The 24,712-nt window shown below is 42.4% G+C and overlaps 1 protein-coding gene across 1 annotated transcript; it reads right to left on the bottom strand.

Moving 5' to 3' along the window:
• Nucleotides 1-1,462: 1,462 nt before the first annotated feature.
• On the bottom strand, nucleotides 1,463-22,586 carry NAA30 (N-alpha-acetyltransferase 30, NatC catalytic subunit). Its single transcript, XM_065839402.2, has 5 exons — nucleotides 22,497-22,586; nucleotides 21,281-22,195; nucleotides 13,901-14,024; nucleotides 10,925-10,980; nucleotides 1,463-4,585 (listed from the first exon to the last, which is right to left on the bottom strand). Exons 2-5 carry the CDS (start codon nucleotides 22,190-22,192, stop codon nucleotides 4,448-4,450), a joined length of 1,230 nt encoding a protein of 409 aa, XP_065695474.1. The 5' UTR covers nucleotides 22,193-22,195; nucleotides 22,497-22,586; the 3' UTR covers nucleotides 1,463-4,447.
• Nucleotides 22,587-24,712: the final 2,126 nt, after the last annotated feature.

The following is a 24,712-nucleotide window of genomic DNA, read 5'->3' as shown; positions in this document are numbered from 1 at the left end:
CAGAGCCCCACATCTAAAGTCTACAAATCAAGAGCGCTTTTAGAATCTGAAGCTTGCGAAGGTGGGACATGGGCCCTGGGGTCACGTCGCTCCATCCTGCACTGGAACCTCAGTCCAGTGCGGCCTCTCATCTCAAATGTTTGCCAGTCTCAGACCCACAGGAACTGTGGGTATCCAGGATTTCCTTCGCAGAGGACTTCACTATCCATTAAGAACATCAATATGTCATCTATCCTAAACTTCTTTGAATTTCACTCCTATCTTACCCTTGAGCCTTACAATGATCAGTCCCAGTCCTGTCTTCCCCACAGGCAGTCGGGCAGCAATAGGAGAAAAGCCTCCGCTCCTTTCCCAGAACCTTTTCTGCAGATATAAAGACATTTTTCCCTGTTCAAGTCATAGCTCAGGATCCCTCTGCCCTGCAAGACTTGAGGAAATCAGAGATTTGTAAAGTGTGCACACATGAAAAGCTCATTCCTAAAACTACTGGTCTTGTATAGTCTGGACTAGCTCTGAGAAAAATACTTCTTATAATTTCACGTTAAAAGAAATGTTAGGCTTCTCCAAATATATCTTAGCCTGTGGATACTAAGTAGATCTACCAGGGCTATAAATACACCGCAGCACAAGAAAATCATTTAACTCTTATCTTGCACAGAATTCAATGGTTGGAGGAACTGGAGGAGTAAAACAAAAGCAGCAGGGTTGTTCATCACTGGTTTACAACTGGTTGAGAAGGTACCTCCAGCACTCAGCATCCAGCTCCTGAAGCTGGAAATTTCCATTTATACACAACAGTTCCTACCACCAGGACAAAGAAGCGCAAAAAGCGGTGAAATGTCTGTGAAGCGTTAATTTGTAACAAATCCTGGTATTTAGGTACTGGAAGGAATCAGAAAAGCAGCTGGAAGAAGAAAAACTGGAGCTGCTGGCAGGTGAGCAGGGAGTTTAGCAGGAGCTGCTTCCAACTCCGGGTCACTCATCTTACAAACTCATGGCCAAACAGGCACAATATTTGCTGGCAAATTCTCAACAATATTTAGGAGCCTAAATCTAATTGTAGAGGGAATAATGCACCAAGGATTTTCCAAATCCATAAGCTCCCTTGTACACTTGAAAGAGAGTTTGCATCTCCACAAGGGCTGCAAGCAGTTCCACCTCCTGCTTATAACTCAAGTAATAAAACCCCATTTCTTACCTCCCAGGAAAGTCCAGAATGGCTACATAGTCATATCTTAATAGACAGGAAAAAAGGACCCATTTTAGTTCATTTATAACACTCACGTTCATCTAAACGCTATTCAAGATTCTTCCAATACACGCATGGGAATTAAAATCAAACAGCGATAAATGTAAAAATGTTTCCATTTCTCCCTCAAGTGTGTTTTCGTGTTTAGTCGCCAAAGCAAAACAATGATTGGAACATCCCCATTCGAAAGGAAATAGATAAACAACTTAACCATTTATTTGACTGCATTGTATTTAGACAGCTTGTACATTTCTTAACCCCACTGTTTTTGTTCTCATCAAAAAGGATAAAGGGACAGCGTATAACCCACTCAAAACAGCAGTCCAGTATTTTGAGATACATTTGATATTTTCACAGATGCCCACCTGATACCTGAACTCCGATACAGGTTGCAATGTTCATACAAGACCCGGAACTCTTAACATCGCACCGGCTTTCAGCAATTTCTTGCAGTGCCCTGAAGAATCGTTCGTGACACACAATGCAACGCCAATTCCGTTTTGCCGACTTTTCTTGAAGGTGATGAACCTGATCGTTTCTTAAAATAAACAACATAATGCAAACATCCATACCAACACGTCAGCCCAGAGCAACGTTTGGGCAAATTTGAACAGAAAAGTGATCCACTCCTTCGATTTGTCAATGCAAAAGGTGAGAGGGGGGAGAGGACTGTGTTTTAGCGACAGACAGGAGGAAAGACCCACTTTTCACGGCTGGGGTTTGAAAACCTGCTTTCACCTCTTTGCAAATTGGGAACTTCCCACTTGATACTCGAACCCCAAGCAACACAGAGAACAGATCTGATTCTTTCCATAGGAACCAACACGTATAGCTTCAGCATCTTCCGTTGTGAGCCGCGTGTTCCGCAGCAGCCAGAGCAGAACCTTTTGGGCCATGTGCTTTTTATAAAGGAAACAGGCACCTATTTTGCGCAGTTTTCAAAGCGTGCGCGGCGACGACCGCTCCTTACAACGAACAAACAGAATTGTGGTTGAAGTTTGCTCAGGAAATACGTTTTGGGCAGCGCCTTCACGAAAAGCCATTCTGGCCCACTTTGAAGTCAGTTTGTGAATCTGAAGACACCCATGGCTTAAATATTAATGTATAGAAAACTTGCCTGTCTGGCTTTTCAGTTTTTAAACATCAGTGGTCACAGTTTGCAGTTTGGGATACAGGTCCCACAGCTGTTAACAAGGTACAAAACCTCCCCGATCTGTCTCCTTAGTTCAACTGAGCCAGAGCAGCCACCACCTCCTGTGCTTGGAGATATCTGCTCCGATCCATTTAATATTATCAATATTTAAGCCTTAACGATGAACCAAACCTCCTGAAAAGCTGCCCAGAGAATCTGGTAGAGCTGAAGGATCAGGATGATCCGAATGAAAGGTTCAGGTGCATCACAAGGCAATAGCGGCTTTACTCCCAATAACAGACTCCAGTTTACAGCACTTCGACTCGGGCACCGTGTTAAATACATAAAGAAAAGCCAAAAGGGCCAATTTCCGCTCTAAATCTCTCTTTTCAAATACAACTCATGGTTTGCACATGGTAAGAAATGCCCGTCACCGCATCTGCGCAAAATAAGGCTTTCCTTTAAATCCAGTCTTCCTGCACAGGGCTCTTTTCTACATGGTACTGGAGGTAGGGGGTTTCCTGGGTTTGTTTTAAATGTACAGTAATTAGCAAAAGAAAAGACTCAAATCAACTTCTAAACAAACAAAAGAAAGTGTAGTAAGGCAAATCTGAAGATGACGCTCAGCTACAGAAGAGCAGATTCACTGAGTTCATCCTTTTCACAGATTACAAGTCAACCAATGACCTTTTCTCCAAAGTGAAAATAAAACCCCGAGTGATTCATCGAACTGGGCTCTATGATCACGTCGAACGAGAAAATCTAGATGTTGGAATTACTGAAAAAATACTGATGTGTGAGCCCAATTAAAGGGGAAAATATAGAGAAAAACAAAGCAAGAGTGAGTATGAGAAAGAGAGAGAAAAGTCCTTCCCCACTGCTTTGATTTTAGAGGGAAAAAAATCCCCCAATAATTTAGCTCATGTAAGTTTAGAGAAAATGAGAGCAGCTAAAAATGGATACAATACACCTTGAAATTTATTTCCAAGACCAAGAACCAAAGATTGAAGCATTTTAGAACACTGAAGCAAAGCAATCTGAAAAAAAACTGTTCCAACTATCTTAAAATAGCTGTTTCTCAGAGCTTCTAGCAATAATTTTGATTAAATAAAATCATACCAATTTACATTAATTTTCTATATCTTCTTTTTTTTCAAGTCCCTCACTCTTTGAATGAAAAAAGTGCATCCGAAACCAGCAGAGAATGACTGGTGACATCAGGTTCTCTTTTAGCAGCTACTCAGGGTTTTCAAAATAGCTTCCACTTCTGGCTATAAGAAAAGAAGGGCCTTCCAACCCTTGTTTGGGAGAAGTATTCCAAATTATAAAAATCTGAAATAATTTATTATCAAATCCAGAATTTAAATAAAAGCCGAAATTTTTCTCGCAAAGACAATTGAAGAAAGTAAAAGAATAAAAGCATGCACTCCAAACTTAGAGGTGAAGACAAATATACTTATCTATACAGGCACTGGCAGACGCAATTTAATTGTTACTGTTACTCATTGTAACACACACCCCACCCTACAATACATTTTTTTCATTCACTAATCACTGAGGTACCAATATTTAAGAATGGAAAATTCAATATTGAAAAATAAAACCTAAAATTGAAGCCTTTTTTTTTTTTCCTTTTCCAGAAAACTATGGCAATTTTTGTATGAAATGTTAGTATACTCATAGAATTTTTACAATCTACATTGGCTTGTTTTTCTGGAACCAAAAGTCGCGCTCCGCATACAGGTTCTTTGCTAAAATGTTCACTGTGTATGTAATACAGTCAGTAGACTTGCAAATGAATGAACATATCTTGGCTATCAACTGGCACATCTCGCTGGTACCAAGACAACTCCAAGTTTGAAACCAATCGGGTTTAATTCTGACAAGTAATGCGCCATGCCAAAGTGCAACAAATATGTGCGACACTCAATGAGACACTGACAGATTAAAGAGCTGCATGGAAATTACTAAGTCCACCTGCAAAGCAATTTTTGGACAAATTGCATTGCATGCAAAGGACAACTCTGCGCTGTTGGGACGTCAGTTGCTCGACGGGATGGTTTCTTTTAACGCAGCCATAGTTTAAGACGCAGTGCATCGACTCCATTTAAATAGTATCTGAACAGCCTCTTGTCTCGCACAAAACCAAGGTTTTCATAAAGTTTCAAAGCAGACTTATTGGTGATTTCTGTTTCCAATACAACCTTTAAGGAAAAAGCAAAAGAAAGAAGCGGATATTAGAAAGCAGTTGCAATTGCATGACTACCGAACCAATTAAAAGTCCTTATTTAAAATTAAACTTATTAACAAAGAATGGAACTACTTTATTCTTATCCTTATTCACCCCCATCTCCATTCCCACATTTAATAAAATAAAGCAGTTAATCAACAATTGGAACTGTAAACAACTTTCATTCATATCAAGATTTTAGCTCTATGCTGTAAATAGGATTTCAACTCATTATCTAATAGCTAGGGTAAAAAACCAAACAAAACCCCAAACTCTTACCTCCCAATATCTCCCCCCCGAAAAAACCCCTCCCAAAACCCAACCTACCAACCAGGTTAAGGTCCAAAACATCCTTTGAATGAGCAACTGAACTTTTGCATGTCACAACAACTTGGCACATGGGCTTTTCTTTAGCCATTGAATATCTTTGACCTCGATTTAGACTTAGATACAAGCTAACGAATATTTGTGCTCAACCAAACTCAAATCAGGGAAGAAAAAGCAGCTTCTTCCACCTTTTCCCTCCTGTTTTAAGATCCCAGTTGTAGGAAGACCTGCCATAGTAGCTCAGCCCAAACCCAAATGTAAATAGAGTCCAACCTAAGGAAAGACTCAATAGTATCCCAGAAGCTTCAAGTACAGGCAAAAAACTACACTGGTGTTCACAAGAAGTCAAATACAAACACTTGTTTTGCCTCTTTACTCTTGTCCAACTCAATTACTTAAGGATTCTGCTATTAAGGCCAGATGATGGTTGTGCAAGGGTGCTGACCAGACAATGTACGTTTGCGTATTAAACAGGAGCTGATGGACAATCAGTTGGACTTGATGATCCTGAGGGCCTCTTCCAACCGAAATGATACTGGGATTCTAACTGCAGAAAGAGCATGGAATGAAAACGCAGTTGAAGCAATTTCTGCAGCAAACCAGTGATCGCTGCGGGTGTCAAGTCCGCTAATGGCCATTTCTAAACCAGCATTTGATGCCCATGTTGTGTAGTTAGGCCAAAAAAAACGTCATCTACCCCACTTCAAAACTCAGGACTCCCTTTTGTTCCAATAAAAGTAGTTAACACCGCCCCATCGCCTTAAAACCAGGAATAAAGTATTATTCTGTGTTTGTAGAGCAGTTTAAGTCAAAAGACAGAGGCACTTAGACTGGTCACCTTCAATAAGGTTTAAAAGTCTATTTAATGTATATATTTGATCAGCACTCAAGTTTCAAGCTACTCTAACCACATTCCAACTGTTCATTCTCCCTGCACTTTTCAGTGTAAGAATGTTGCATGAATAGTAAACCTGGGGCTAACAACTCAATGAACAACATAAGATGTAGACGTTTGTTTTCTGAAAACGAATTCGCGCATTCAAATATTAATAGTCAGAGTTCTTAAGTCACAGCAGGACAGTCTGTTGTACCCGCTCACTTAGGACAAGCCTAATTCAATTCTTAGTCCTATGGTAAGAATTAGGTTGAATTTCCCTAGCTGGCACCACATAGGATACTTCTACCCAGTCTTGTGACTTGATCAAGGAGTCTGAATACCCCATATCTATTAAAATATATAACTTATAGCAAATTATGGAAGTGCAATAGTTTTCCTAGAGAACGCTAATTTCTACGCAATTATGCGCATTGTGCAACTGTTTAATTCCAATCAACACCAAGCGTTCTGCCAAAGGGCAAATGCGACCCACGTAAATCCAGCGCAAGAGACTATTATTTGAACTCGGAACTACAAATGGCAGAGCAATATAACGAGTCTACATTCAACTGCAAGCTCGCACACCTCGCAATGCTAAAAGACTCCCGACAGATCATTGAATTTAAGGGAGTGGTTCAATGTTGAAATTCAGGTTTGTTGGAATCCCACTATCTGAGCGATTGCCCGTCTTGAAAGCAAACGCAGGAGATTTGCTCTGGGATTCCTACGGAAAACTCAGCACAGTGAAACTTAATTCCCTGATCTCTACAAGGAGCGTTGATCTCAATGCGTCTAAAGACACATTTCTGCTGTCTAAAATGGAAACACGGTAATTTCTCACCCAAATTTCATTCGCTTCATTTTGTGAAGGATTTGTCCCTTCTATTCTATGTCTCTTCTATTGAGCTCCAAACCTTCAAACATTACATTTATTTCTGGTCTCACAGGGTCTATTTTGTTGTACACACTTGCCTGTTAAGTTCTCTAATATTAAACACAATCACATCCTCCCCTGGAGACCAGCAAAGGTCTGATTGCATTTCACAGCATTTTCTGCACAAGTTTCAACTTTCTGAAGGCTGCTGCTTTCTCTTATGTCTATTTCATAAACCTAATATTTTATCTCAACTGTCTCATTTTAACTGTGTTTAGAAGTAAGAACTCTGCTTCTATAGCGAGAGCAGAGTGCGATGCTTCTTGTTATTCCTTTTTGACACCTACCTTTTAGTGCTAAATGGAAGAAAAATGGAGAGGTCGAGCTTTCTTGCTTCTTCATTTCAAACTCTGAATGAACTCAAGTTTAGCGACCACGTCACAGAGTTAATGAAGCCAAATCAAATAAGCAAATGAGGAAAGTTCTCTCTCAGAGGTTGCTATTCTTACTTGTAAGTCTGGCCTATCAGACTCAAATTACGGGTGCTTGTCCAGTGTCCCTAATCAGTTTAACGGCCTTAACATTTAAAGAAAGGTAGTACCCAAAATGTAACACTTAATAATTCAGATAATCTGGAGATTCAGAAAAAGCTAAGATGTCCATAGTTTGATCGTTTTGAATAGAATTACTTAAAGTATAAATGGAATTTTTACAAGTGTGGTACTGAATTCAAATGGCACATCTACCGGCGTGGTCAAAAATTCCCACTTTAAATCACCCTAAAGGTTTCAAGGGAAATTTTGAATGAAAAGTTGCAGTTTCTTTTCAGATTCTACATTTTGCTTAAAGAAAAGCTCTTAAAAGTCCCACTTACTGCAGTCATATTTTGATCGGTTCCCAGTTACACGGTACATTATTTCAGTAATATGAAGTGAATGATTTGTATGCAGATTACTTGGAGTCATTTGTCACAGATGGAAACCCTACGTATGAATGAACAACTGCTCCTTCCTCGCTGCAATTAAGGGATGTAACAGTTCCACATGAAAGACTTCAGTAGAACCATTTTTAAAAAGAAAACCTAACTAAATGTACAAAAAGCAGTCAGATGCCCAACTTGCTGAAGTTAGCACATACTTTCCTTTTTACGCTGGAACAATAATATCTTCAAGACTTTGGAGATGGGAGAAACACTATTCCCCCTTTATTTATTTCCATAGTTTGCATTTATTTAAATGCAACCAACCCATAAAGTTATTCTAGATCATTGTGACCTATTGGAAACTCAGGCCATTACAATCTTGAAAACCTTCAGTTCACTACGCCAAATATTAGAATTCATTACTATCCAAGTCCTTTCTTCAGGCTTGAAGGTTATTTCTAGTTTAACCGCCCACCCCCAAATCAGATCACTTCCCTTGTTTCTACTCTAACATAGGCCATGGTTAAACTATCTTACAGGAAAAATAACCAATGAACACCCAAAAAAACATCCTTAATCACTAAAATATTGCAGCATACTTTGAAATGTCAGCACATCAGTAGTGATTTTCAAGGTTTTCATCTATGGTGTTGTATAAATCCTATATTCTTCAGGACTCAATGTTGATACCTCAAAAGTCCAATCTATATGACTTTGAAAAGCAATGCACTAAGCAAAGCATTTATCAGATTATATGCCACAAGTTATTAAAATTAAGTACATTTATTGCATCTCTTCCATAATTAGATTGAAGGGAAGAGTTTCCAAGCAGCCTTTGGAAATTTTTCATGACGCCCACAGCTGCATATTCACGTTCTTAATCCTGTTCCAAGCAAGTTGCAGAAAACACTGTATTTTTAAATCACAGTTAATCTTATATCATCAAGTAGCAGCACCTTTCTGTTTTCACCACGCTTCTGGTTTTATGATGGGATGTAGAACAACATCTTAAGAGCAGTAGAGATTATTAAGCTATTTACACACCTCACAAAGACAAATTACTGTGATGTGCTATTTCATGTTTGATCAGACAGTGAAAACTGGTGAGGCCAAGCGTCTTGGCTCTGTCAGACAGAGCTTTTAATGGGTGGCCAGTTGGATTTTTCGGGTTCTGGTCATGAATGAGAACTCAGCAATCCATCATGAGGTACAAGTAACCAACATCATTACTCTGTATCACGTACAGCTGGAAGAAACCTACACTTAATGGCAAAGAAAACATGGAAACATTGGCTATTTGGCTGTAGATAATCTGTATGTGAAGAAGAACATAAATATATCAAGTTAGTGTGAGTATGCCTGTGCTGATCAGTGTTGGAAGTCAGAAATATGCTCTGCTTATGCTCTATGTTGTCGAGGTATAATAAGCTCCCATTTCCAAAATTTGTGCCAGCATAAGTCTCAGCCAATGCAAAAGCCCCCAAGGAGAGCATAATTAGTTCAGAATCATCATCCCACGAATTTCCAAAGCGGAGCTGCAACGTGCCCGTACCCGTCCAGCACACGCTTTAAGGAGCTGGAATTGTAGGACCTTCCATTAAAGGGGGACAGGCTGAAAAACGCCGCCTGCACTTGGTACAAAGCATTTATACAGCACCATAGATGAAAATCTGTGACTAAAACCTCCTGAGGTCTCACTGCAGCCCAGCTTGCAATCCTTATCATTTATTTCATTTTTACAAAGGGAAAAAAAATCAGCGAGGACTTTAGAACTAATATTACAGTGGTAGGAAAAAAGCCACAAGAGAGATTGTTGGGCACATATCTGTTAGAAAGCCCAATTCAGAAATGAAGTTAAGTGAGAAATGGTACAGAATAATACATAATCGCTCATAAATCTTACGGTAATGACTGCAACTCTGGTAGCTTGAGTAGAAATAGCCAGTTCTAGTAGTGATTCTCTAACAACAGTAGGCGATTCACTTCTCTGCATGTCAATTCTCCAGCTGCGACGTGAACAGTGTGATACCATTCCTCGATTATTTCTTAATTTTTAAAATATTTTGAATACTCTAGCAATGGCAAATGAATTCAAGAGCACAGTGGAAAGCAATGAAAAAAAAGAACAAACAAGCAAAACCCCTTTTCTTGATTGTTTCAGTGTAGGAAGTAGTAAAACAGATTACAGCAAAGTACATTACAGACAATCATAGAAGCAACAAGCCAAAACAAAGAACCTAAAGAATCACAGAACGTATCAGATTGCACTGTATTGCCTGAGTGCAACATAAATCAAAGAGAGAAAAAGAAATACATCAATAAACAGAGGCATGAAGGAATCTGAAGGGAAGAACTATCTCAAGCAATGAATGAAGTCAGAACACATGCAAGGGTGCTGCAAGAGGCACAACACAAGTGGAAAAATTAACAGAGTACGTGCCACGAGTCCTGCAACAAAAATTGAAGTTTTGCTTAAGAAACTTGGCCACAACACAGTGGGACAATTGAGGGAGCAGTTGAAACAAGGTAATAGAGTGATGAAAGGATCGTTAACGGTGACACACTGCAATGACACAGCGCTCACACAGCAGGAACAAACTAACCATTGCCTTGTAGCACGCAGATGGAAGTTAAAGGGAGAGATAAGCAGATTAAGGAGGATGGATGGAGAGCTCCTCACAAGTTAAACAGCACATAAAGATAGTTAGTTGCTTTATATACAGAAAAAAACAAAATAGAGACTGTAATCTGGTAAAAGGGAACACTAATAACATAAGGCAGAGAAAGTTTGACAGTGATTCAGTCAACTTTCCTTCCAAGTTTTGGTTGACGTGCGAGATTATTCAAGTTCTGTTAGTGCTATGTAACGCGGCTCCGTGCTGTCAGAACAGCCTGATGACTCGCTGTGATCAAACCGCATTCTGCAGCGCCACAGCACGCACCGTTCCAGCATCTCCGCGCGTTCTGAAAGCACGGAAGCATTACACGTGACAGGCAAGTTATACTGGTCAGCAGCACCTTCAGCTAGAGTCTCAGGAGGAAAATGTGCCTGTGACTAAGGCTGGAACAGCTTCGCAAAATACAACAAAACCTGAATTTGAGCACTTATAGTGAACTCAGAAAATCCTTCTCCTACTTGTGCCATGTGTTTTTCTGAGGTTTTCTTTTCATTATTAAGCAAAATAGCTACCAACACACTCCCCACCTAGGAAAAAAAAAAAGTCCTGTAGAAGAAAAACCTGTGAAGTGAATCCACATATAGGAGAATGCAAACCATTTACATTATGGAAGTTTATTATTATAAAAATCTTACCTCATCACAATCTCCTTCAACCATAGCATAAATAGCTTTCTTAACCAAGTTTGTACCTGCAATATAGATTTCAGTGTCAGAGTTGCAATGCAAAAAATGCTGGTTTATATATGACTAACATATGCTACCTATATGATACGATACCGGGGGAAAAAGGGAGGAGAAGGGGGAAAAAGGGAGGAGAAGGGGGAAAAAGGGAGGAGAAGGGGGAAAAAGGGAGGAGAAGGGGGAAAAAGGGAGGAGAAGGGGGAAAAAGGGAGGAGAAGGGGGAAAAAGGGAGGAGAAGGGGGAAAAAGGGAGGAGAAGGGGGAAAAAGGGAGGAGAAGGGGGAAAAAGGGAGGAGAAGGGGGAAAAAGGGAGGAGAAGGGGGAAAAAGGGAGGAGAAGGGGGAAAAAGGGAGGAGAAGGGGGAAAAAGGGAGGAGAAGGGGGAAAAAGGGAGGAGAAGGGGGAAAAAGGGAGGAGAAGGGGGAAAAAGGGAGGAGAAGGGGGAAAAAGGGAGGAGAAGGGGGAAAAAGGGAGGAGAAGGGGGAAAAAGGGAGGAGAAGGGGGAAAAAGGGAGGAGAAGGGGGAAAAAGGGAGGAGAAGGGGGAAAAAGGGAGGAGAAGGGGGAAAAAGGGAGGAGAAGGGGGAAAAAGGGAGGAGAAGGGGGAAAAAGGGAGGAGAAGGGGGAAAAAGGGAGGAGAAGGGGGAAAAAGGGAGGAGAAGGGGGAAAAAGGGAGGAGAAGGGGGAAAAAGGGAGGAGAAGGGGGAAAAAGGGAGGAGAAGGGGGAAAAAGGGAGGAGAAGGGGGAAAAAGGGAGGAGAAGGGGGAAAAAGGGAGGAGAAGGGGGAAAAAGGGAGGAGAAGGGGGAAAAAGGGAGGAGAAGGGGGAAAAAGGGAGGAGAAGGGGGAAAAAGGGAGGAGAAGGGGGAAAAAGGGAGGAGAAGGGGGAAAAAGGGAGGAGAAGGGGGAAAAAGGGAGGAGAAGGGGGAAAAAGGGAGGAGAAGGGGGAAAAAGGGAGGAGAAGGGGGAAAAAGGGAGGAGAAGGGAAGTTGCAGTCAAGTTGCAGTCTCAAGCTTGAACGTTAAAATAATCCATAAAGTAATCCAGAGACTCAGCTTGAGCGCAAGATTCTTCTAACACAAGGATATTAGAAACAGGCTTCTATGTTTAACATAGTGTTATATATAGCCTTCCAAGATGTGATTCATTCCTTTTTGTTGCATTTAAACTCAAAATTCGCTGGCACGTACTTGAAGGACATTCATCTTCCAAGGGAATTTCCTCTTACTAAAACAAATTCTTCTATTAGTAACAGAACTTATGAAACCACTTTTCTTGGGGCTCACTCCCATTTGGATTTGCTAGTATCTAATAACATGGTTGAAGCCCATCCCTTCCCCTCAGCCAAGCATTAATTTAATTCTTTATCATTATTTTTCATCTATTTCACAACAGTTCTACAAATGTAATATCCCTACCTGTCTGTAGAATTGGGGTGAAATTGAAAGTTGATTTCAAAGTTATTAGTGGAAAAAACTGCTGTTCAATGAAATTGCATAAATCTCACTTCCATAAGAAAGCTAAGGAAAAGGAAAAAAAAACCCCAAGGAATCTAGAGAATGTTTTAAAGTACTCTCAAAACTTTAATCAATTATGATTTTCATTGAACGTATGACAAAACTGTACTACATTTCAAACAAATCTTCAGATTAACAGCACGCTTTGAGAAACAGCGAGGTGGCAAGCGTAGGAAAAAGTCAACATACAGAACGCTAAAGTAAGCAATGCTTTACATATAAATTCTATTTATATCATTCTAAAATAATGTACTGACTAAAGCGAGGGGAAAATCTTGCAGAGATCTTCATAATAACAGCATCGGTTCTTATTTACTTATGAACCCAAACACCTGCAATTAAATTATGGCCGTCTCCTTCGTGACTCAGCTAAAAGGGAAGGAGACACAGGGATTTCTCAGGATCCTCTTCCCTCTGCTCCACTTCAGAAACCAACAACGGCTTTTGAACCGCACTGAAGAAAGGAAAGAAATCTGCACATGCTTCAAGAGTCGTCATAATGGGTAGTGCTTCGAGGTTTTTTGAGTTTAGGGGTTTTTTTGAAGAGCAGAACAAAGGCAATGGTACCATTCTGTATCGGATCACCGTATTTTTCCATTGCAAGGAATTTTCTGTCTTTAATCACAAAAGTATGACCTGTTCGGTGGGAACGAGCAACAAAGCACATTTCTAGCCTTTAAAGCTCGCTTTTACATTTTAAGTTAAAAATGTTCTAAAATGTCATCTCGCAATAACCAACACACACAAAAAATCAAGTTATATTAGAACAGATCTTTAATTAAGCCAACTAGGATAAGTGGTGTTAGAATTAAATCCCTTCATCAGGGCAAAAATGATCAATGAGGGAGGGGAAAAATGGTCAATGAGGGAAGGGAAACTCCCTGCCAAGACCATTTCTTTTATGATATAACTCCCCAACAAACCAGATCTCCCTTTCAGTCATTCAAGTAACAACACACAACTATTTTTCTTCTCTTATTAATACAACAGTGAGCTACATACATTCTCCCCAATGGGCAATATATGCATAATTGATAGGGGAAAGCCAGGGGTAAGCTGACTGAAACAAGACAGATTGAACACAACACAGAAATACAGTGTTGAGGGCACAAATAAGAATGCAAAGCAATTCCCACTGTGGTTGTCTGAGAGTGGTAATAGGCAGAAGCAAGGGGCTGCTGACCGCCTTTCTTTTTAGCTTTATCTTATCCCAGGGGTAAACCTCATAGGGCATTTCGGGTTATTCTAACACAAGAAAAAAGGTCACCGGGGAGCTCGTGTGGTTGAGTAATGCAGGGATGACAGACAAACCACCACATCTGGAAGTTTGGTTTTGCTGAAATCTTTATGACTGCTATACTTATCCCAACTATAGGATTGAAATAGGAAATAACAACAAAAAAAAGGCTATTCTTACCAATTCCTTTTCTTCTGTATTTGGAATCCACTGCTAACATGGCTATATAACCTCTGCGGAACATCTTTTTGTGCATATCCAGCTTGCAGACGATGGCACCTACACACTCCTCACCTACCATGGCCTTAAAGACAAACATACATGTACGCATCCTCAGTTCATGATCTCCAGTGCTACCAAAAGCAGTAAACCAGTTCATTTTAACTGAAACAGCCACATAACATTTGTTTGCATAAAAGCTATTAAAAAAAACCCCAAATAATTAATTTTTTAAAACTCATCCAGAAGTATAAATAACATTAAAGGACTCTTATTTCTTTATTACATTCAAATAAAGTTACAGTCAATTAACAACCGATGAATTGTCCTGGAGAGAATCACAGTATTATTCCACGAAGTCTACAGGTGTGTGATAGGGAAAAGGCTAAGGCATAAATGACCTTCTCAACAAGTCCATTTCTGTTTTATACTGATCTGAATTTTCATGTACAAGGGCTGTAGTAGATAACATGCTTAATTCTTGCCTGGTTTTAATGTCAAGGCCACAATGGATCAGAGAAAAATGTTGCTGTGTTTCATCTTTAGAAACTGTCATTTTCAGCCATATGACACCCAAAGAACAAACAAAAAAGCACACACTTAATTTCACACATTTTAACTGTTTGGAGATTTCATTTGTTAAGAGCTACGCACTGACAGTTAATCCCAACGGCACTGTCACAAAAAGTGTGGTCAAGGAGATGTTATTCCGAAATGTTAAGGAAAACAACTCCCCCCAACCACTTATCAAACTACTTGCACAACTATTCTGTTCACCAAAATTTTACCATGAAATATATTAGAGAAAGGCTGTAAGAAAAACTAAGTCATATGTTAACTGAAGGATTAGGCAGCGTGAGGGATTAATGACATTATAACCTGCAGCACTAACACTGAATAATGCTGCAGAGTAGGACAGCATCCAGGGGCAAAATGAAACTCTATTCATTCAGGAAAGATTGACAGAGATAAAAAGAAACTCTTAATTGTACATACGGGCGTATAAGTGGATCCACAGACTTTGACAGACCTGTATCTGTAGTGGGGAACCAGCTTTCGGCTCAAGTGCAGCAGCTAAACCGGGACTACAGCACATGATTGGCACAAGCATGTGCTGGCACAAGCGCTTTGGGATAATCCAAATTTACAGCAGGAAAACACGGCAAATGAAAAGAACTCGGCAAAGCCGGGATCTCTAAAGTCTATGGTATAGACTCTATAGTCTCCAACCATCTAAACATTTTTGTGCACGGCCTATAGGCTAAAGCTCAACGGACAGAAGGTTGGTTCATGCAGATCATATCACAGGTACAGAACCACAGCTTTTTTGTCATAAAAAGAACGTCTTTTAGCATCCCTACCTGGAAGGTGGGTTATTAACCACCTAGCTGTATCAAAGGTGAAAACGAAGCAGCCCAAAATATCCGTGCTGCAGCTCCAAAGCTCTATGACAGAGCATGATCCTAAATGCATTTCTAATATAGTTTAAGCTCATCAGGCAAATAGAATTATTGCAAAGTTTTTATTTGGCAGGAAAATACATGTTTTAGCAGTATCCGAGAACAACTCTGAACAATCTAAACAAGTGTTTCTTAAAAACTGTAGCATGACCTAAAAGGACTGAAATACACAGCCTCTAAGCAGTCTTCCATTTGGTCTAAAATACAGTTTATTCCCTAGGAAAGTTGTACTTATACTAAAACTGTGTATGCAAAGTGTCAGCTCAAGGCAAGTTTTGTGTCTCGGCTCAGACCTGAGAAAACCGGGGAGTTAAATAAAGAGTATCAGCAGACAGACTGCTCATAACACTGCTATAATTATGCAGAGTACCTAGATGTAATCTTATACTCCACTAAAAAAAAAGCAGCACACTACAAACTAGCATGTTACAGTTTTGCTTTGCCCTGAAGTGAACACGTGCAAATTGTTGATTGTAACAGTCATGTGAAGAATTTTGAAGATATATATTTCACGAACTTCAAGAGAATGACATTCTAGACACCGCATATCTGTGTCTGTTCTCATTTGGGGAACTTTGGCGAAAAGCTGCGTTCATGAATCATAGATTTAAAGCGCTAAATGAACGGTAAAGAATTTTGTTTCGGTGATCAAAGCAGCAAATACCCACTGGTTTTACCACTTATAGCCAGAAAGCTGAATAACGTATGACTTTGTAACCAGTTTCCCCAACACGTGAATCTATTTCTCTGTCTTTAGGCAGGTAAATCTGCCAGTTAATCTACGTTTTTCCCACTTACTGAGGGAGTGCTGCATCATTTCCACCTCAGTTTGAGGTTTTTTGTTGCCTTTCCTCTCCTTTCTCCTTCTTTCCAACCTTACCTAGAGCCAGAAATGAACTTGAACTGTGATGTAAAACTTCATAATTTAATTCCCTGGAGAAGGTTGAAGTATTTGAATAAAACCAAACCAGACTGAAATACAGAGAGTGGGGAGGAGAGAGAAGCAGCAGCCACAGAACATTTATGAAAAGTCAATTATGGGCCAAATTTTCTTTTCAGGTGTATGGATTACTTCTAAACATACATGAGTTTCTACAAACAGAATTCAGCCCAAGTTGCTATTATATATTATAAACCCCACAGAGTACTCTTAGATTTACTCAATCATAAGTCATTACCAGGATTTACATATATGAATTCAAATCCAACATTTGCATCAACTTTGTTCTTATGAATAAGTTTAGATATTTAAAATAAAGTAGATTTTAATATCTTTGTATTGCAACCATGTATTCCTAGAAGAGTTAGCACAGAAATGGCTGTAAATCAGCAAGAATATTACTTTTCACAAAATTAAACAATTGCCATTAACTTCATTATCAAAGACAGCATGAAGTCTGTCACCCACAGTCCGAGTATGCATTTCATACCCAGATTCTGGGACACTTGTTCCCATTTAAAGAAGATTAAAACAACCAACTAGCCCTGAAAGAGAAATATTTTGTGATTCAAATGCAGTAGAACCTGCGCTACCGCAACAGAACTTCCCTTCTGCACATGCACCAAAATCCATCCCGAAGCATCACAGAAACAGCTCTGCACGAATCCTTCGGCTCACATTTAGTGATCGTGTTCTTGGATGCCATTAGAGGATACATTTAGGCTAATGGTTTTAACCTAAAGCCTGGCAATTCAGTCAGAGCTCTTTACGATACTGGGCAAATCACTAAGTCGCTCTGTTTCCACTCGATGAAACTGGACACCAGTAATTCCCTCCCGTACAAGGGCATTGCCAGAATAACTACTCTGGTTGTTTTTACGTACTCGGATGCTGCAATAACTGAAGTTTTCACAAAGCCTGTGACAGTGAGAAGCAGCAGAGCAAGCCGGTACCTGAAAGCACAATCGTACCTAAGAGGAAACTGGAATGCAAAGAGAGTTTGCAAACTGGGAGAGAGAATTTCTTCCTAGGTCTGCCATGAGGCTAAGGAGACTTCCCAACCAATTTCCTAATTTTTCTGGTTCTTCTTTTATTCCCCAAGGTTTCCACAACTGAAAAACAGGGGTGATGCCTTACAAGTCTTAATTTCAACAGGAAGGATGCTCAGACTCTTGAATAAAATCCAATGGAAAAACAAAAAAGGCAAAGCATTAATATAAAACAAGACCTTAACTGCAGTCACTTAGGATTCACAACACATCTAAAACTACTCACATGGAATTAATAGGTTATTTTTAAACTTGTGAAAATTTAAATTATAAATGGTGCTATAGCTAGTAGCAAAGTTAAGAACCCAATAAAAGCACAGATTTTCCAGATTTTTCTTCAAAGGCAGCTGAGTGCTACGATATTACGAATTACAGGAGAGGTTACAAAACTCAGCCCCAACTCTGCTTTTATTATGTCCTGTCTATCCAAACTTTGACACAGAGCAAGGTTTCCTAAGCTCACCTCTCCCACACTGAAGTATTTTGAAAACAATTTTCGGAAATAATTAATGTATCAGTTCTAAATGGAAGCTTTAGAACTTGAACACTGCTAAGACCAGAAGCCATGAAAACACTTTCAAAGGAAGCTTCAACTTCGAAAATGCATTTACAATCCATACGAGGACATAGCTGTAGTGATGCTTGAAAGTGCTTCATGTAAAAGAAAAGAGCCCTTTCCTCTGTCATTTTTTTGACAGATGAGTGGTTATCATAAGTCATTTGAAGAGGAATTGGACTGACAGAGCACCTGGGAATAAGTACAAACCAGGTATTTACAGGGCATCCCCAGCCAGCACGCAGCGTGAACCTGCCCTCCCAAAGACAAGTAAGACCTGAGTCTAAGCAGAGAGTTGCAGTTTATGGAGGAGAAGGTTATTACCTTGCAACAGCTCAGCTGTTGGAGTGTAACACATCAGAACTGATCAGGTGTTCTCAACTTGTTACCCCTAGATTCAGGAAGGCAGTTATAAGGATACATGTGACTCTAGTTTCGAAGATGCCCAGTATCTCCAGGTTCATTTAAAGTGGAATATGAACTTCTTTTTTGAGCGTACAGATAGGATGTGGTTTCATACAGTGACTAGTTAGGGTTGGTTCGATGGCTTCCCTCCTGCTGGGCATTCTCACCTCTTCCCTTGTACCAACACGTGTGACATCCTACTGTGAATATGTCTGGAGCCCTAAACCAACAAAAGCCTGATCCTAAAATATATACAGACACACACACACTTTTAAATATATGGTTGTGGTGGGAGGGCTACCTTAGCTTCCCAAATCAGAGAAATGCAAGGGTTAGCCAAGCCAGGAAGAGGGAGCCGAACAAAAAGGAAAAGCGAGGAGCCTTTTGGATCGCACTTGCCCTGAGAGCACCAGTGCACACTTTGGGAAAGCCAAGCCAAAACTCAGCAAGTTTCAAACCCGTGAGACAATCATTGACAGAAACAATCTTAATAACGTCCCCAGGAAACAGCTCTGCATTGTCAGGTATGCAAAACGCTAGACAGCAAAAATACGGTGTTTTAAGATGGTTGATTGAATAAATATCAGCAAGGGACAATTGCTGATCACGCATGGAAAATACACATCCCATGTTCAATTTAAATGGTGTTAGTACTTTCCCCTCACATGTGGAGAAAGGCAAAGAAGCCCATGACAGCGCAACGAAGACAGCTGAATATGCACTGAGAGATTTTAAAAAATGACGGCAATGTTCTGTAAAGGAATTGATTGAACCCCTAGACATAATTTTTTCAAATACAATTGAATTGCAGACTAACCTCTCTCTGCAAGACCAATCAAACCAAAACCTGAAACCAGACGGGTGGGAGGCCACAAGGTATCAAAGGCAAATAATTCTGTGAGATCAGGCGCTATGCTGCTGTTCACCATCCTGACACTGTTCTTGCTAATTGGAATATGCAGTCCCTGACTGAAGATAAATATTTCAAAGAGGCTTATTAGACAGAAGTAGTTCAGGAATCCATTAACTGCAGGAACAAATTAAATTTTATAGAACACAAAGTCTCCAAGACAACCCCTAAAAAACAAACCTTACAAATACTAAAATGAGTCAAACACCACCATCAAATTTGACTCAACATACTGCAAAAGCTTGAAATTATTAAGTAGATAACTATTTGCTAACAGCTTTAGACATTCATAGCCATATATTCTTCTCTATGGTTTTATGTACTTTACATTGTGCCACCCTTCAAAAAAAGTGGCAAATATACAGAGTTCATGTGAAGTTTTGTTGATTCTTCAAGGCTACTAAAAAAAAGAAGCTGTCATTACAAAATAAGCTTAAGACACTTTCTTTTCCTTGAGTGATATCTTATTCTTTGAATGCACTTATTAGAAATCATCTGATCTAGTTCTCTGTCAAACGACTTGCTATTGCTCTTTTCCTAACAAAATTTCCCCAGTTATTCCTGGACAAAAAAAACCCCACAACATTTAAAGTCTAAACAGATGCATTGTGATCTAACAGTAATCAACATTACCGGCAATACACTTGATGCTGAAAGGATGGACATTTGTAGTTCACAAGCATTTCTTTTCAATATGAGGTGAACCGGTCGCACGCACAGCTCAGGGCTTGAAAAATACCATTCTGCTCCCATCAGCATCCTTATAATGGCAAACATGACTCTGTACCGAACAATGTTTTCAAATATTTTCATATTTCTATTTTGTTCCAGAAGTTAATGCTTTGCTCAACTTTGTATAATCCTACTGTATTCCCTTTGCGGGGTTTTAAGAAGCACAGCTCTGAAAATCCTCCTATAAATCACATAAATCCCGCCATAAATTATACCAGACCCTAAACCAAGAACATTCAGGAAGTTTATGGCCAGATGGATTCCATTAGCCTCACCTCCTGTACTCATATTCTATTGAAATTTTACAGAGACACTCCTGAATCGAAGGGTGTCTTGGCTCTGGCTAAATCACACCTTTCAGAGAGGTGTCCAGCCTTGATTAAAACACTGAGAGAGAAGAATTCATCATTTACCTTAACAAGGAAGTGCCACACACTCCCAGAAATGTTCTCTTTTGAAGATATCAGTTTTCCTGTGAGTAAATCAAACACAGCTAAGCTCACGCTATGCACGTACACCCCCCAGGCCAACTTACACTCAGTTTCCTCTATCTGTGGGCAGATTAGCATCCTAAAAGCATCCTTTTCAACCCAGACACAAGTTTTTCCATAAGTAGGCCTGAACGTTTAGAAAGACAGGGTGACATCTAAACCAATCTTTCCAATAGTACAGTAGGAAGAACATAAAACTGATCACACTGTTAGCACAGCAAGGGAATCTAAGCAGCAAACACTATCACACCTGTAAGAAGCAATAGTTGTACTTGTCTTTTTCAAAGCTAGTAGATCAAAAAGTCTACAAAACCTTCAGCTGCCTCTCCATGTATCACTTAACGTTTATAAGCTAGCCATGAAGTCCCTTTTAAAACCATTGTGCAAGAATTACTAAGCACTCATAAGACACTAGTGGGCAAGAACATTCTTTTTTTAAATGCAAACCTAGGAACTGAGACAGAATGACAAAATGATCTACCAAAGGTCACAAAAGTCAATGTCAAACCCAAGATTAGAAGCCTTGAATTCCTGGATCCTAGCCCTGTGCTCAAACCTTTACCCCACCACTTAAAACATCAATTAATGAATGTAAGAACTTCAGTCGTATGTTTTACTTATACAAGCACAGGTCACAAGGGAACTTCATTAGGAAGACAGGTACTTCCAAAAAACCTTGGCCTTATCCACAAAAAAAATTATTAGAAGTATTTCCACAAATGTCAACCCTTTAACCCTCTCCTCCCCAGCCCCAAATCACTCCCCATTCTTGCCCTCCCTGACCCCTCCAGCACTTACCAAAAAGCAAAGTTGTGGCCAGTTGTGGATAAAATACCTATATGTGTAAATGGAGTAGGGTTCAGACAGATCTTTGGTGATCAGTCTCATGATATCGGGCATCTGCAGCTCTGACTCATATCGGACGTATCGTATCGTTAGGTCCTCCTCGGGCTGAGAGTCCGTTCCCGAGCCTTTCAAACTGCAAGCTGCCTCTAAGGACCTGGAGAGCTGCAGCAGGGACTCCTCCTCCTCCTCCTCACCTCCTTCATCCCCATCCTCCTGCTCTTCCTCCTCCAAGCCAGTCCCTCCTGCCAGTCCATTGCGGGCTGCAGTCTTAGCAGCAGTTGTAGTTGTGGCAGCAGGCTGGCTCCTGTCCCCTGTTGCTGCTGCTGGGGGAGAAGGAGGAGGAGAGGGCGCAGTCCTTCCCTGGGGAGGGAGGTGGTTGCTAAGGGGGGACGAGCACGGTGCTGTGGTCGGGGGCGAGGACTGCTGCTGCTGTCCGGAGCCCATTGTTTTGCTGGCTCGCTTGTTCTCCAGCCCCTCGGGGGCTGTCCCTGCCTCCGAGCTGAGGATCTTGCTCTTGAGGGAGGCCCGCAGGTGCCGCAGCTCGGGGCTGATGAGGCCGTTGAGCTGGTGGTTGTGGTGCGGGGGATGGTGGTGGTGGTGGCGGTGGAGGCGGTGCTGCTGCCCCCCCTTGTCGCTGCCGCCTCCTCCTCGCTGCTGCTGCTCCCAGCCGCCCGCGGGTCTCTCCTCTTCCTCCTCCTCTTCGGCCTCCTCGTCCTGGGCCCCGGTGCAGGCGGCGGCGGCGGCAGAGGAGGGGGAAGAGGAGGAGGAGGAAGCAGCCCCCCCTCCTCCTCCTCCAGGGAAGGGGGAGAGCGTGTCCCCCTGCGGGGAGAGGACGCTGCTAGGCCCCGGCGGTACCTCGGCCATATCCTACGGGAGAGACCGACACAAACCCACCGAGGAGGGGGGCGTCAGACGAGACGGGGGCGGGGGGGGGGGCGGCCTCCTCACGGTCCGCGGTCGGGGTGAGGGGGGCGAAGGTGGGGGGGGGGGGGGCGCGAACAAAGGCAGAGACGGTGCCCGGGCCCCGCCTCGCCGCCCCGCCGCCGCCTCTTCCTGCCGTCCCGTTCCCCCCGCCACCGCCGCCGGGGCCCTTCACCGCTCCCTTGGGGGCCCCGGGCGGGCACCCGCCGCCGCCGCGGCCTCCCCGCCCGCCGCCGCCGCCACTCACCCCCGCGTCTCCTCAGCGCCGCGGCTCCCACTCTCCGCTCAGCCAGCGGCCGCCAAGCGCGGCCGCCGCTGCCGTAACTCGCGGCCAAGTTTCCTGTCAGCCTTTACGACACTTCCTCCCTTGGCGGCGCGGCCTAGCGACGGCGGGGCGGGGCAGCGAGCGCGGGCGGGGAGCGAGTTCCTCAGGCTGGCGGCCCGGCCCCGCCGCCCCGTGTGCGGTGTCTGTGACCGCAGAATCCTGCGGCCCCCGCTGCACAGCCCGGAGAGGACCGGGACACCCGCACCCGGAGCAGCTGCTGGGGTCGCGGCCTGGCCGGGTGAGGCGGCGCTGGGGTGAGGCTGAGGCCTTCGGGCCCGTTCAGCCCCCGGCCGGTGTCCCTGCGCCTATGGAGCCTCTGTCTATGTCTGGAATATTGTGTCGCACCTGGAATATTGTGTCCAGTTCTGGGCCCCTCAGTTCTAGAGGGACGAACTGCTGGAGAGAGTCCAGCGCAGCCACCAAGGTGCTGAAGGGAGTGGAGCATCTCCCGTGTGAGGAAAGGCTGATGGAGCTGGGGCTCTGGAGCTGGAGGAGAGGAGACTGAGTGGGGACTCATTCCTGGGGATCAATATGGAAAGGGGGAGTGTCAGGAGGATGGAGCCAGGCTCTTCTGGGTGACAACCAGTGACAGAACAAGGGGCAGTGGGTTCAAACTGGAACACAAGAGGTTCCACTTAAATATGAGAAGAAACTTGTTTCTGGTGAGGGTGTCAGAGCCTGGCCCAGGCTGCCCGGGGAGGTTGTGGAGTCTCCTTCTCTGCAGACATTCAAACCCGCCTGGACACCTTCCTGTGGAACCTCAGCTGGGTGTTCCTGCTCCATGGGATGAGCTTTCCAGGTCCCTTCGAATCCCTGGCATTCTGGGACTCTATGATTAAACACCTCCCTTTGCTGCCTCCCCTGCCCCAGGAGGTGGTCGCACTGGCGTTTGTGCTTTGTTTTGTTTTGTCAGCACAGGCGCTGCCCACAGGACGCTGCCAGCAGTGCTGGGTCTGGGAACAGTGTTCTGGTGGGTGATGCTCGGTTACAGATGAGGGAAGAGCACAGGAGTTGTTGCTATTCCTTCCCAAAGCTGCGTGCAGGACGTGGTTCCTCAGCTGGATGGGCACATGGCTGCCTTGTGCATCTGAACACGGTGGAAACTCAACAAAGCTGAGTATCAAGCAATCTAGTTTCTCCACTGCTGTTCCACATTAAATAATCCCAGTTTTAAGAAGACACTGCTAGATTTCAGCAACAAATCCTTTCAGTCGGAGGTTTCCGTTAGTGTACACACGCCGCTTCTCAAAGGACAAAGAAATAGTGCGTTCTTTCTGTTCACAGAATCACAGGATGTTTGGGGTTGAAGTGACCTCTGTAGATCCCCCAGTCCAACCCCCCTGCTCACGCAGGGTCCCAGAGCAGATCACACAGGTGGGTCCAGGCGGGTTTGAATGTCTCAGAGAAGGAGACTCCACACCCGCTCTGGGCAGCCTGGCCCAGGCTCTGGCACCTCCCAGCAAAGAAGTTTCTCCTCATGTTCAGATGGAGCCTCCTGTGTTTCGGTCTGTTCTCACATGAAAGCTTTGCAGGGCTGTTGTAAGACCTGCTCATTTTCATTTGCTACAGTTATTTTTCAAGGAAGTGACAGGTCTGGACTTAAAAGGAAAATCCAGCAACTACTCTACGTGTCCTAACAGGATTCTTTAATTAGGAAGAAAATAGACCGTGGGGTTACAGGTTTCTGTTTATGAATTGCTGAGTTCTGAAGTAAAGTAAGAAAAGAGTAAAATAGCTATTTTAAAGTGAGTGAATTATAAAGCTATTATTCAAAGTAATTAATGATGGAAATGCTTTATTTTTGACAATGAGATATATTTGTTCTTTTCCAAGTCCCCATTGAGAAAGTTTAATGCATATTATCTCTGTTCACATTGACTTCATGTATCCAGTTGCTCTGCAGATTTTAGACACTTATATCTGCTCTGCAAAGATGTTTCACATAAATAATTTTGTTCAGGGGTTTAATGAGTTTTTTTGGTGTGTTTTCGGGCACCAAAGGACACTTGTGGGCCTGATCAGAACTGCTCTGGCTCACCAGCAGCACTGTTACGTTCACTGTCCTCTGGTAGTTTAAACAGAAAGAACAAACAAATGTCCTGTCACTGCAGGGGTGGCCCAAATTCTGTTCTACTTTG

The sequence above is a fragment of the Patagioenas fasciata genome, chromosome 5, assembly GCF_037038585.1.
Source record: "Patagioenas fasciata isolate bPatFas1 chromosome 5, bPatFas1.hap1, whole genome shotgun sequence".
Lineage (NCBI taxonomy): Eukaryota > Metazoa > Chordata > Aves > Columbiformes > Columbidae > Patagioenas > Patagioenas fasciata.
The sequence above is the reverse complement of the archived record's forward strand: the minus strand, read 5'-3'. Positions and strand labels throughout refer to the sequence as shown.